General features: G+C 43.9%; 1 protein-coding gene across 1 annotated transcript in view; it reads right to left on the reverse strand.

Annotated features, from left to right (window-relative positions):
• Positions 1-14,471, reverse strand: part of DRC11 (dynein regulatory complex subunit 11) — a gene marked incomplete at both ends in the record, with an annotated part of 93,075 nt that overhangs the window by 26,096 nt on the left and 52,508 nt on the right. The window contains 5 exons of the mRNA XM_080632072.1: positions 1,721-1,779; positions 6,889-6,984; positions 7,193-7,299; positions 10,709-10,784; positions 14,293-14,418. Of these exons, the coding sequence (XP_080488198.1) occupies positions 1,721-1,779; positions 6,889-6,984; positions 7,193-7,299; positions 10,709-10,784; positions 14,293-14,418 (464 nt within the window). The remainder of the gene's footprint in view (positions 1-1,720; positions 1,780-6,888; positions 6,985-7,192; positions 7,300-10,708; positions 10,785-14,292; positions 14,419-14,471) is intronic.

A 14,471-nucleotide genomic window follows, 5' to 3' on the forward strand; every position in this document is an offset into this window, starting at 1 on the left:
TGTGTTCTTAAAAGGCTGTGTGTTGTATTAAGTTTATATGTAAAGAAGCAGGTATGTGCGCGAGTGATTTTATAAGTGCAGAATATATGTGCCCTTGTTAGACTTTGGTGCTGTTTTTGTAGGAGAGGTCATGCTCTGTTATAATCTATGACACATTTACTCTAAATATTTGCTTGGAGAGGTTCTTTATTTTCAAGTAGGTAGAGAGATCACTGCCTGTGTAGTACCAGCCCCCTAAATGATCTAGTCCAGGTCTTGCTGAGCACGTCCTGTAAAAATGGATTTGTGGAGTGAATCCCGTGTGCTTCCCCCTGCAGTGATTGAGGGTGTTTGTCTTAATGCTGCTCTCTTGGGAGCTGGGTCTGCTTCTGCTGTGCACTGCTGTTGGGTCAGCAGGTCCCAGTGGTGCTATCTCTGTGTTTGTGTTATGTGTACAGGTGAAGAATAGCGGATTGTCAGTGAATCCATCACGCTGAAATGCACATCACTGAAAATGTAGTGTCACAAAAAAACCCCACTCAAATCCTTCAAATAAAATAGGGGTGCTTGAAAGAGCAAAGGTGCACAAGGAATTGCCAGGTCTACTCTGGCAGGGGGTTGGAACTGGATGATCTTAACCTGAACTATCCTATGATTTTACTCTAACTCTTAACTGATGAGGCTGAGAGACCTGGGCTGGTTCAGCCTGGAGAGAAGAACGCTTCTTAAGGGACCTGCTCTAAGGAGCAGCTCCAGTGCCTAAAGGGGCTACAGGAAACCTGGAGAGGGGCTTTGGACAAGGGCCGGTAGGGACAGGACAAGGGGAATGGCTTTAACCTGCCAGAGGGGAGACTGAGATGAGCTCTTAGGCAGAAGCTCTTCCCTGTGAGGGTGCTGAGGCGCTGGCACAGGGTGCCCAGAGAAGCTGTGGCTGCCCCATCCCTGGCAGTGTTCAAGGCCAGGTTGGACACAGGGGCTTGGAGCAAGCTGCTCCAGTGGAAGGTGTCCCTGCCCATGGCAGGGGTTAGAACTGGAAGAGCTTTAAGGTCCCTTCCAACCTAAACCATCCTATGATTCTATAATAAATAAGATTTATGGTATGTACATGAAGGGTGATTTATGGAGTACAGGGGGCCTGTCTACAGCCTCCCTTATCAGGTTTCAGCTGGAATGGAAAATCTGACACTCGACAGAGCTGCTCGGTGCTTTTGCACCTGCAGAGATGATGAGAAACAGGTAAATGGGGCCTACACCCCACCTAAATGTTGCATGTGCTTACCTTCGCATACTGGAATTAACCTGACTGAAGCTGATGGTGACTGGCCCTAGTGGTGTGGTGTTGCACAACGGGGATCTTAATCTGTGTGCACTGTTGAAGTTGGGGAAAACCAGGACCTGTGCTATGGAGCATGAAAGCAGTGTTCTGTTGGCCTGTTATGTGTCATGCTGTAAAGCTGTTGGTCAGGAAGGGGCTGTGTGTAGGTTGCTGTGTTCACTGGGAATGCAAAAATGGTTTTAGGTAAAGCATATGTGTTTGTAAAAGTGGGGGTTTTACCATCTAGGCTTTCTATGCATATTTATAACTGTTAGTAAAGAGGTTTTATGTATCATAAAGTTCCTGATGCTGTTAAGCATAGCAGTGTTGAGATGCACTTGGTGTAATTAGAAATTGAATGGGTTGATAGTATATCTAATGCAAAAAGGATGCACTCAGTCTCAAGTAAGCAGGTCCTCTCTTTACCTGTCAGGAGTTAGATCTTCTTCCAGCTCAGATACCTTCTTCCTTGTGGTTGTTTTCTTCTGAGGACCACAAAAACAGACAGGAATTAGCGACCTTAGCACAGAGATGTTGTTTTGAATGTATTGAAGCAAAGTGAGGGCCAGACTCAAATGCTTGTGTTTGAATATGGCCTTTGTCACTGAAGGAACCCGAAGGGAAAAATTGTATCCTTGAATGCCTAAAGGGAAAGGAAGTTATATCCCCATTTACAAAAGCACAAGAGATGTTCCTATCTATAGCTATCTGGTTATTATATCTATCTGAATATATTCCTGTCTGATGTTTTCACCATGCTTAAGCTACAGGAAGATTCTGACTTGTGTCTCGTTTTTCTACCTACTGCAAAAAGCCCATGGAAAACAGAAATAAGAAAGAGGTGAATCAGTAATGTCAGGCTCCTCCATTAATTACAGCTCACAAGCCATAAATGCAGTTAGGGATAATTAGTTGTGGAGAGGGCATCATTAATCCATGTTAGTGCCCACCACTCGTGTCCATACTTCAGTTCTGCAAAGCACTTTAGGATTACTTCATTGGAAATATTTACACAGCAGTGTTAGTGCACCATGGGATTACTTCCATGGCTTACATTTAAGCTCTGCAGAGCTCTAGAGGCTGTGTTGTTGAGTTAAAGAATCCTATCCCATCCTCTGGAAAATGCCGGGGGGTTTTGGTGTTGGTTTCTTTTGTGTTTGTCTTCCTAGAATGGATGAGCAGTGTTCACACACATCAAGTTTCCAAGGACATCACAATGTGAATGGGTTGGTGGCTGTTACTGTTTTCAATGCAACAGACATCATCTGGATGAAAAGCCAAACTAACCCCAGAACTATATGGATAAGCTAACAGGGAAATAGGGATGTTGTTATGTTTTGGATGGGAATAAAGCCAACAACCCTATCTGCAGAACTACACCTCAGGTTTCTCTACATAAATAAGCTTGGCAGTAAATACTCATTAGAATGCACCAGTGGGGCTTTGTTTTGCAGCAAAGGAATGGGAAGAACAAAGCATATGCCATGCTGGTTTAACAACTGAGGAAATAGACTGTCAGTGGTTTATTTCTGCTGTTCTCCAGCTTTGCCTCTTTAGCTTTCTCCCAACAAGCTAGAAATTACATATCATGGGGTCTGCCTGGAAGAAAAGCTCATTTCTACCTATATAAAGACACTAAACATATGTTGAATTTATTGTCCAACTGGTATTGTCCTCAAGGCAGCTTCACCAATAAAGTAACTCAAGAGCAACACAAAAATGACCTATGCAGGGGGAAAATGTGTTTTCCTAATTAACATAAATGGCATTTATGGGGAATTTGGCAAACACTGAGATGCCATAAGGGGAACTCTGAATTGTAGACAATGGCTCTCCTCCAAAATGCCTTATTGGGAACGGCTTTTATTTAGAAAATGATAATGTTTAATGAATGTGAACACGTTCATCATTTATAATGGAAATCTCCTTGTTTCTGTCTCCGAAACGCCAGCCTAGCTTCTGTGTAGCCATCCATTCACTTGGTTATTTTCTGCTTTGGGTAAGTCACATGTAGTGAACTGTATTAGCTATTAGTTGGCAGATGACAGCAGACTGACTTCTGTGCTCAGTGTAGTATCTCGTCTTACTGGGTAGGCTCATGAAAATGGTTTGAGTAGCTCAGAGGTTGCTATGAGCAAACACGGACCTCATTTCAGACCGGACTCCAGAGCAGTGTCTCTGGCACCAGAAAGCACAGGGTAGCCAAAATATCTCATTGAGGGAACTGTTCCACGTTGGAACTGCAGGAGCTGAGTCCTGCTGCCATCAGCTGTGAGCAGCTACTGCCACCAGGTCTGTGGGAAGGTACCAAGAGGAAAGTGCTCCTGTGGCTTTATGAAATGGTAGTGTGTAAGCAGCAGTGTGTGAAGTGAGTGGATTCCTTGGATCATGTGTGGTGCTTGTGGATGCACCTGCTTTGGTTTAAGTCTTTACTGCAATGCCAAGATAAAGACAGCAGCTTCTGATACTTGTACAGAAAAAGTCCTGGGACAAAGATGTTGGAACAGGTTGCTCTAGAAAGTTGTGAATGCTCCATTCAGGTTGGATGGGGCTTGGAGCAGCCTGGTCTAGTGCAATGTGTCTCTGCCCATGGCAGAGGGTTGGAAAACTGGGTGATCATTAGGTCCTTTCCAACCCAGACCATTCTATGATTCTATGTTCCCACTAATTATTAAGCTCTCACTAAATGAGGAGCTCTGAGCTGTGATCCCTGCTGGATTTAGCTGCAGCATCCAAAGAGGTTACAGCTTACAGCCGGCTGAGAGCTCTGGATACTAATCTCCATCAGATACAGAAAATCCAACAGCAGTTCTGAGTCACTGCCAGCCTTTCCTCAGTTTTGACCCAGCCTGTCTTTGGGCTTTATTCATTGTGGCTTTGCTCTTATCAGGTCTTTATACTAGGGTTGATATTCTTGTCATCGCTTTGCTTTTGTGGTTTTTCTTTGCTTCTGCCCAACTGCATCATTGATACCCAAAGCTGTACTGAGATGTTACCAAGGCCTATTTACACACTTAGGTTCCTATGTCCCCTCTTTCTGTTTTTCTCCCCCAGTGCTGACCATGCCTTTGTGTATGTGTGGTGTGCTCACTTGCAATGGGATGCTTTACCTGCGCTTGGATGGGAAACAAACCCTTGGGGGAGCAGAGCAGGAAAAGAGGCACAATGGGCTTAATAAAAAGCACTCTGATAAGCACTTAAACATAACTTCCAGGTCAGTAACTGCAGAGAGCTTATCTGCCAGCTCTGATGCTGGGTGGAAACCCAGTTTAAAGAAGCTAGGTCTGTTGTGGTTTACGTGGCTGCAGATTCCCACAGAAAGCACCATTGGCTGCTAAATCCTGTGCATACTATGGTGGGTACATGGCATCCATCTAGACAAAATACTTGTAAAGCTGGTGGGTTGTGCTGAGGTCGGGCTGTCAGCAGAAAGGGAAGGACTCAGAATAATGTATCAGTAAAAAGATTGCACTGAGACGAGGATGCCACCAACTTTTTAGACACTTAGGACTTTTTTTTAGGACTTAGACCTTCTGTTCAGGTTCGATAGAAGGCAGAAGCTCTTCCCTGTGAGGGTGCTGAGGCGCTGGCACAGGGTGCCCAGAGAAGCTGTGGCTGCCCCATCCCTGGCAGTGTTCAAGGCCAGGTTGGACACGGGCTTGGAGCAACCTGCCCTAGTGGAAGGGGTCCACTAGAGTGTTCCCTGACAACAAAAAGCACTGCAGTTCTATTGTGGTGTCTTTCTACAAAGAAAGGATAAGAAATCCCTCCTTAGCACACAGGGCATGGCCAAATGTAGCGTTGAGAAGCTGGGGGAACTGTCCCTAGACAGAAAATTCCAGTTATAAGAGTTCACTTAAAGAAATGACCCTTGCTGCCCACTGACAGTGCAGATAAGGTTTGATTTAGCTGAAAAAAGTTGAATCCTACTGAGAATGCTTTTACATTGTGCTCCAGACTTGTTCATGGCTACAATGAGAACCCAAACCCACTGTTACTTGCGCTTGTATTTGGGGGCAGAGGTATGGGTAACACATGCCTTGAGAACCTAGAGGATTTCTGCTGAGTAACAAACAAGCTGCTTCTAAAACTTTCCAGTTCGTATGATTCTGGTTATAGAGGTCAGATTTTCATACAGCAGATCTGAAGGCTGTGTGCAGAGGTATGCGCTGGTTTATGGACTGGGGTATTTCTGCAAATACTAATTAGAAATAAAGCCTTTGCCAATGCCAAATTCAAATGGTTCTGCACGAGGAAGATGTGTTTTGACTAAAACCGCATACCTCCTTCCATTCCCCACCCCAGGCAACTGCTTGGTTGCATCCGTGTCGTGTCCCCCCCCGGGAAAAGTCTTTAGGGAACTTGTATTACTCAATTAGTACTTTTCCCCCTGTCTTTTCCCACCTTGTTCACTCAGGCTACTGGCGCAAGTTGGGAGAAACAAGAGTTAAATAACCTCCCTCCACCCAAACTATTCCAATCCTATCTTCAAAGTTAAAAAACCTCAAACAACTCCTAACATAACAGTTGATAACTCTAGTGTGACAATCTGAGGCAGAGTTTAGCTGATCTAAATGCATCTGCCCATGATGACTTTGGAAGATGGTTGCAATGTTTTGTCTGTGTATCTTCAGCCTCCCTATTTTTGAAAGGGACTCAGCAACCCAGTTGGTATCTGCTTTCAGAGCTGCTTCAGTTTTGTGTTATTAAATTGCCCCTGTCAGATGAAAGAGCATTTTTAGAGATAATTTGAGCAGAAGTACAGCAACAGCAAGTATTTGCTTGCTAAAAGGATTATAGAAATGAAATACAACATGAGATTAGGGTTCGCTATTTGCCCTGAGGATTTGAAGTGCATCTGCTGATTGAATGGTGGGGTCTGTAAGCTCTGAGTTATTTTGCACTGACATGGTCTATAGTTTAAATGCTTGGGTAAGGAATTTAGGGAACCACAAGCTGTGGAATTCTGTGCATAGATGTGAACATGATATGTGCTGTGTTCCAGTGGGTAACTCATAGAACAGGTTAAAGACCTACATTATATTTAATTGGCTTAATTGTAAGTTCCCAAACCCTTCAATAGTAAATAGTAACATAATTAACGTGTACCTGCTGTAGGTGATCTATATGTTGTATGGATAAATGAAAGGTTACACAAAGCATTCAAAGTGCATTATTTTGCTGTGTGTTAATCAGTTCAGCAGCTGGAAAAATTCCTGGCGCCCAGATCTGTGCCTTCCTTGGAAAACTGTATTAATCGGAACATGTCACCTCCAAGAGAGGGATTGCTTGGTTTTTCCTGTTTGACTGCATTACAGGATTTCAATAGGGTGTGTATCCCTCTTGAAAATCTGATCTATTTTGCAATGATTTATGTCTGGAACAGTTCAGTTTGTCCTACTCAATGTTTGTAAAGGTTAAGGAATAATAATGGCTAAAGGAAAAGGCCCTGGAAAAAGACTTTTAAATGGTTCTGACTTGAGATTCAGTGAATGTTTAGGGTGTGTATTATGACACTGGCATCTGGGGTTTGCACTGAATACAGGGCAGAGAATTGAGATAGACTCTGAATTCTCTCAACTTGCTGCTCTTACCTGATCACTCTTTTTCCCTTTCTTGGGTTTGGAACTCTTCTCTCCATCCACAGCCAGCTTGAGATTCTCCAGTTTCTGCCGCATCAATGCATCAACCTATCAGAGAGACAGAGTTTAACCTAGGCCTGCTGTTCTGCCGTCACACCTCAGTCAAATGATCAGCTAAACAAGCATTAAAGCAAAGAACAGATCTCTGGGGCTCCAGAAGGAGCTAAGGTCTATGCCAGGGCCAGTTCTTACAGCTGTAGAGAGAGATACACAGGCAATGCACATTATTAGTGTCCTTGGACTATTGTAAGCACACCTGCACTCTGATCTCCTTCTCCACTTCTTCCCGTTTTTCTTCTTTCATCAGCTCCGGGTCGTGATCCTGGAGAAAATCCCATCCCTCGCCTCTGTTCTGCCAAACGGCTGTTATCCAAAAGGAAGCAAAAAGGAAAAGAAAGTTAAAGAAGCCATTGATTTCTCCAGCTGCTGCTGGGGGCAAAATATAGGTACTTGTCAGCAGCTTCTATTAAGGTACTAGCTGTATGAAAGTAGCAGGCTCTAGGGACCCTTCCCAAGCCCAGAGCCCTTTGTGTAGGATCCGTAAGTCTTGAGGGTAACTTTTTTCCTTGCCTTGGGCTGTAAATTGCTATGAGACTTCAGGAGGATAATGGGATGTAGAGGCTGTCATTTGGAGGTTGAGAAGCTGAATGCCTGGAGTGTTGTTCACCTTCAAAAGCAGGTACCACAGCATTGACCAAACCATATTGTGCCCAAATGTTGGCATTCTTCTCTCTGTTTAATAGCATAGTGCTTCAATCTTTACCATGAAGAGTCAAAAATTACTCCTGTCCTGAGGAATGTGCTCTCTGTGCATGTCTCTTGGCTGGCATAATGCAGGCTTGGAGACCAAAGGAAGGTGTTTAATTTAAAGCAGGAAGTTTCCCTGTTCCCTGCTGCTCAGTTATCTAATGCCAAGTTAAAGCTGAGGCGACCTTGTGAGTTAGCCTTTGTAGTAATTCACATGAGGCTGAAATATGGTCCAGGAGCATGGAGTAGGCTTAAGCTTGAACCTGCCAGAGGGGAGACTGAGATGAGCTCTTAGGCAGAAGCTCTTCCCTGTGAGGGTGCTGAGGCGCTGGCACAGGGTGCCCAGAGAAGCTGTGGCTGCCCTATCCCTGGCAGTGTTCAAGGCCAGGTTGGACACAGGGGCTTGGAGCAAGCTGCTCCAGTGGAAGGTGTCCCTGCCCATGGCAGGGGTTGGAGCTGGAGGAGCTTTAAGGTCCCTTCCAACACAGAGAAAGTTTTGCCTTCGGGGAGCTTAAAGCTTGATGCAGTAATTGAGAGGCAGATGAAGTCTTTCCCTAAGAAAGACAAGACCCACCCAATAGAGCAGCTCTATTTCTTAGTGCTCTGTAAAGGGTAAGTAATCAGGAGACCTAACAAAGGAAGCTTGTGCAAACTGATGATCATCTCCCCCCAAGCCTGTAACTTTACTTTTATGGAAGCAAATTGCAACTTGCTCTTTAGGAGGAAAACTAAATGATACCTGGCAAGCTTGGTGCATGTCTGAATTCTCCACTAATAGCAAAAGGTGCCTTTTTAATGGAAACGTCCTCTTTCGATGTTTTTTGAGCTAATTTAAAGGAAGACAATTCATACCTTGTATTTCCTTGCATTTTAAGTCCTGATAGTATCTTTATAAATGACAGCTAATCTCCAGCAGCATGTGCTAATTCAGTTTCCAGATGATTAAGAATTAAACTTTAAAACATAGGCTCCTTTATGAATCTGTTCTATAGAGGGTACTCTTCCCTCTACCCACTGTCATTTCTAAGGCACTGTAAATTCAGGAAGGTTTTCACAGTACCCATAGGAGACCATTCAAGTTTGAGCCCAGTTATTATAACACTGGCTGCTATTTCTATTCCCTATAAATTTTCAGAGCCCAATTATGTGCAGGGTATTTGTGACTTTACACATAGGGAATAGTTTTTGCAGGAGAGTATTCTGAGTTTCACAGGTGAAAAGGGTAGAGATGGAGAAGGATGCTGGATTTTCTTTGGTAATGAGGAAAGAAACTCAGAGGTATAGACGTTAATTTCTCTACGTTACTTGCAGGTCATCAGATGGCATGACAGATGTCATATAGGATGTTAAGAGGGAAAGCTGATTTGCCCTAGTTAAAAGGTACCTTTTCCAGGCTTGTCAGGCTGGAATTTCAGCCTTGGGGAAAGGGGATGTTACATGGGAGTTCTATGAGGTTTTAAACACTTTCCTTTCTGGGTCAACAAGTGCTGTTTCACAGAGGTACTGGGTTTAAAGGGATCCATAGATTCTTGTTCTGCGGGGTCTTTTTAATCGAAATTGTCTGTTGCTGTTTGTGACTTGATGAGTGGTTAATATTCACTGCAGGCAAGCCAGTGACATCCCCACAGGTTAGGCAGCTGCCTCTGACATTACGTGGCAGAGAGTTTTCCAGGTGCTGTATTAGCCACTAGGTTAGAGGCCCTCCACTTTAAAAGAAGCGATCAATAACTCCTAGGTGTTAGATGCTGCGTTCTTCTTTTATAGACCAACAGAATGCTTTAAGGTTTAGTTTAAAGCGAGGCCAGGAGGCTGAGGATGTTGTGTTTGCACTGGCTGGTCAGAAGAGCCTGGTATTCTGCTACAGACAGGGTCATCCAGCTGCAGGAGCTATTTATTGCATGCATGCATGTGTGTATGCAATGCAGTTTATACGACCTCTTCTAAAACAGCGTGTGCTTCTCTGTGGATTATTTCATATGCGTACCTCTAGCTCAGGACTCAAAAGCCAGCCCAGTGCACTAATGTGGCTGCTAAGCATGGCCATCTCAGCAGCATTAGCGTTCACTCTGCAGAGCAGTAGCTAATTCCAACATCCCTGAATTACAGGTAACAGCTTGTGACTGTTCATGGAAATAAATGTATCTGAAGCATGAAACCCTTCTTAAAAAGGTCATTTCCAACCTCCTGGCAAAAGGATTTCAACCTTGTGATGCCTGGTTACAAATATGTAATATCACTACACCTCAGAGTTTGGGCCATAGAGTAATTTGGGTTGAACTCAACTATCCTCTGCAACACTGAGCAAGTCCTAAGTATCAACTGGGCAGCTGTGTAATGGGGGAAATAGCATCTTGCTGCCTCATAGCACAAGGTACTTCAAAAACAAACCCCAGGAAGACGGAGGTAATGATTTAGGGTGCTTTAGACTTGCTCCGCTTAAACTCTTGCTGTTCCAGTGTGAAAGTAGGTGTCACACAACGGTTTCTAACAACAGTATCTAAAATAAGTGCTTTAGCTTGAGCTTGGCAAATGTAGTTCAGCAACTTGTAAAACTGCCCAGTACAGGTCTGGAGGAATAGTAGTGTTCATGAATTTCAGTGGTGTTTAGGTAGCTGTACTGTGTGTAGGTGAATGAATTCATGGGCAGAGGAAGGCAGAGTTACAGGAGCATGAAGACATTAATGCTGAGGCTTCATTTACAGTAGTGCTTCGGAATTATTTCGGATGTCACTTTTGTTGCCCTCAGAAAAGCCCTTGCACAAACATTACAGCACTTTGGTTCTAGTTTGGTTGCTTTGACTCATAGAAACGTGCCTTTCTGTATCATTAGATCAATGATTTTGAGAGACTTCTAGGAAGACTTGAGGTACTGACAGGCTCCTTTCCTAAGTACCTTTCAATCTAATGTCCTCATTTCTGTAATGTTCCACTACTTTGGGCAGCTGCCCAGCTTATAGGAATGACATTCAGATTAAGTTGAATTAGAAGAACATTCCAGCTGTAATTGTTATCTTTTTCTACTGACCTTTGTATTGAGTGTTTCCTTCCTCCATTATTGAAAGGAAATTACTCGGAGCCATTTTCCAGCCTTCATCCTTTTCCTAGATGGGGGAAGTGGAGGAGGTGGTGAAAAGTCAGAATATTTATATATTAGAAACCTTGCAAGTATGCAAGTGTGATAATTTTAGTTAGACTTTCAAATATTTGTTTTAATGTGAGCAGTAAGACAGCATCGTTCCATAGAACCATAGAATAGTCCTGTCCCTACAGGCCCTTGTCCAAAGCCCCTCTCCAGGTTTCCTGCAGCCCCTTTAGGCACTGGAGCTGCTCTAAGGTCTCCCCTTAAGGAGCCTTCTCTTCTCCAGGCTGACCCAGCCCAGCTCTCTCAGCCTGGCTCCAGAGCAGAGCTGATCCTGCCATTGCAGCATCTCCATGGCCTCCTCTGGACTCTTTTCCTTTGAGTCAGCTTGTGTATTTTGTTATGTTCAGTTGACTGATCCCATGCTTGTCCTGTGTTAAGTGCTCTAAGGCACCTTGAACCAACAGTGTACATTTCAGTCTAAGCAGAGATAGGGAAATAACAGTCTGACCATGTTTCTGCAGCTTTCCAAAGCCTGTCCCATGCTAGGTGGATCTCATTCAACAACAGGGAAACTTTTGACTCCATTGTGCACTTTTGGTGTGGAGATTTTGCTAATGGGTTTCACTAGGGACAAAGTATGTCTCGCTATTAAACATTTCTGGATGAATCTGGATGCACAGCCTTCCTCATGTTCAGTGAGGAAGACAGGTTGCAGCATGTTACTGGGTGAAGCAGGCCAGACTGGTCTAACGTGTGCTCTGCTATTGAAAAGAGGGATCATATGGTGCTGAAGCTGTGGGTTTTGTTTGTTTTCCTTCTTTGTGTGTGTGGTGGTGTTTTCTTCTTTTCTTAGGTGCCCAATGGGAAATCAAATCAGCACCTTACAGAGAAAAGCAGACAGAGTTACTTTGATATCACATCTGCTTCTTAAGAGATTGCTATCAGGCTGTTCAGAAATATTCAGGTTTCCTTCTGGGATCGAACTTTTGTTTTCTTTAAGAACTGAAGCCCCAAGTCAGGCTTTTTTCTGCCTGCATCACTGTGACTTCTAGCCTATACTTATTTTAATAAGTGTCCTGCTGCTAGAACTTTTCTCAGCTGGTTTTAGATGCTATTTCCCTCCACCCCTGTCAGAATTATAACCTTGGAGAGAATGTTCCCTTTGTTCTTTCTCAATGAACCATAGAGAACCTGATATAATGGCTCAGAATTTTCCTAGACAGGACTTGTGATGGCTAAAGAGAGGAGAACGGCATGAAGTTATAAAGCCCCAGAGCTCTATATTGTTATTTCACCCCATTCCAAAACAACTGTGAAGGGATTGAGATTCATTTTTGGTATCGCTGGTTCTTACCTACTGACATGTGCAAACCCGACAAAGAATCAAATTACCCTGTGACAGGCAGGTTTGTAAGCTGATGAGTGAGTTGCCATCTGGTTTCAGAGCTTGGGTTGGGTTTGACGTTTTCAGTGTGCCTGAACATTGATGTCTCATTTTGATTAAGACTTACATGTCTGAAACAGCCTTTTTCATTGCCTCTGCGAGACCAGAGGCATCACAAGGGTTTGTTCTGGGCCAGCTGAGTTGGGAAGGAGCAAGGACAAGGGCAAAGCTGCAGAAATCCATTAGAGGACACCCTCGTGAATGCTTCCAGAGGGAAATGGACTGTCTGAGATGCTAGAGTTCTATAACTATGTGTTACAATGGTCTTTAAACTCTCCAGTTTCAAAAGCTTTTCTAAGCTATTACTTCATATATAACCTTTTATCTGAGCTTTCCCATAGAGTTCTGCAGTGTATACACTGACTTAAGGGCTTCCACCTTGAAGTGGCACTGGTACAAGTCACCAGAAGTCTTACTGACAACAGTTTGCCATCAGTATTATTTGGCTTAGGTCTGCAGGTCCTATAGTCCTTTCTCCTCTGCTCCCACGGCTTTGCTCTGCTCTGCCACTAGGACACAATGAAGTGGTACCAGTAATTCTACCTTCCACTGCTGTGGTAGTGCACTCTGTGACAGTGTCACCCTGACGACAAACGACTGAAGACATGTGTGACCAGAGCCTAACAAATACCTGTTTGCATAGGAGCAGCCACCACCCTTCCTAGTTAGCAATGCAAGATCAGGCTTAAAGAGCTTGGAAACACATCTGTGTACGTGGCTCCTTCAGCCTGCTGTCCCTCCTCAATTACAGAGGGGAGAAAACCCCAACCCCAAAACCCCACACATAGTTTGATATGGCCCAAATAGCATTTGCAACCAGCAAAGATGCTGAGCTGCAAGTTAACACTTGGATTTCTACCTCCCGATTAGATAGACTGAGGCTTCCTAAGTTCACGTAGCTTAGATTCCTGGTTAGCTGTTATGGGAGCTTTGGCCAGATTAATGGCTGTTGTCCAAGAAAAGCATCTTTTCTTGTTAAATGGTTATTCTAGGGCTAGGACTTACAATGAATCTGTGTTAAACTTGTAGTGAGGAGTCAGTTTTGCTCACCCTTCTCCTCCACACACTCCTGGGGAGATTAATGACCCTTATTAATAAAACCCCATAAAATATTGTTTCAACTTTGTTTATGCAATAAAGTAGGTGGGAAACAAAAGTTGCTGCTTCAGCAAAAGCCTAGAATTCTTGTTGCATAGTTTGCTTTTGAAGATGCCCTTTGATCACTGCACTGTTTCATAGGTGCTTTCCTCAGTGAAGTTACTCCCAAAGCAATTCAGAAGCATACCTTCTGTGAAACCAGCCCTTAGTACATAGAGGACTTTGGGGAGTATATCCTTCTTTAAGTGGTGTCCACTGTGACTTACAGCAAAAGATAATTCATGTCCTAAGAATGTGGACTGAAAATGCATGACTGCTATTTACAGGCTTATAAAACACTGGCTTGCAGTACAAAAGACACAGCTGGCCAGGTAAGAACTGTACTTATAGATGAGATTGAAATGCATACAAGCTCTGAGGTGAGGAGCCAATTTGAGATTAAGCTTTGCACTCCAGCAGAATGGGTGTCCCATATGAGAAAGGTGTTGAAGAGCAATGTTGGTGCAGTGCTATGTTCTCCTTGCCATGCTTTTGGCAGCCCTGGGATGGCAGTAACTAACTTCTCTGTACCCCACATGGAAAGTGGTGATGCTTGGTTAGCTACCTGGGCCCCCTTTTGTTATATGCATGAAAAAAGAAGCAGCAATGCTGTGAAAAGAGTGTGCACGCTGTCCTGGCAATGATGTCAAAGCCCTAATGTGTATTTTTCCCTCATCTATGTCTTTGGCAGTCTGCACCTAACTCAGCTCTTCCCCTTGAGCGGAGCCATGCCATGCAAATGGCCATTCCTAAACATGAGAGGTACAAACCAGCTCCCCAGAATCATCAAGGTCACTGAAAGGCTGAGAGGAACTGGCCTCAGTTCTGTCTTCGGAACCCAGGCCTGAAGCCCTGGTGACCAGTCTAATCTGAGTTACTAGCGTCTGCCTACAGATGGCTGACTAGGCTGGACTTGGGCTCTGTTCTCACTGCAGGATGCCCTTACTTTCTTTTTAGTTTTCTTGTCTTTTTTGCCCTGAGATTTTTCTTTCTCTCCTCCTTTTTCTTTTTTGCCCTTCTGGTCCTTTTTCTCCAAAGCCTTCTCCATTTTGGCAGCCAGTTCTGCAGCAACCTGAAGGAGACAGAAAAACATGTGAAGAGCTGGTCAAATATTTTCACGTGTAA

The sequence above is a fragment of the Psittacula echo genome, assembly GCF_963264785.1.
Source record: "Psittacula echo genome assembly, chromosome: 20".
Lineage (NCBI taxonomy): Eukaryota > Metazoa > Chordata > Aves > Psittaciformes > Psittacidae > Psittacula > Psittacula echo.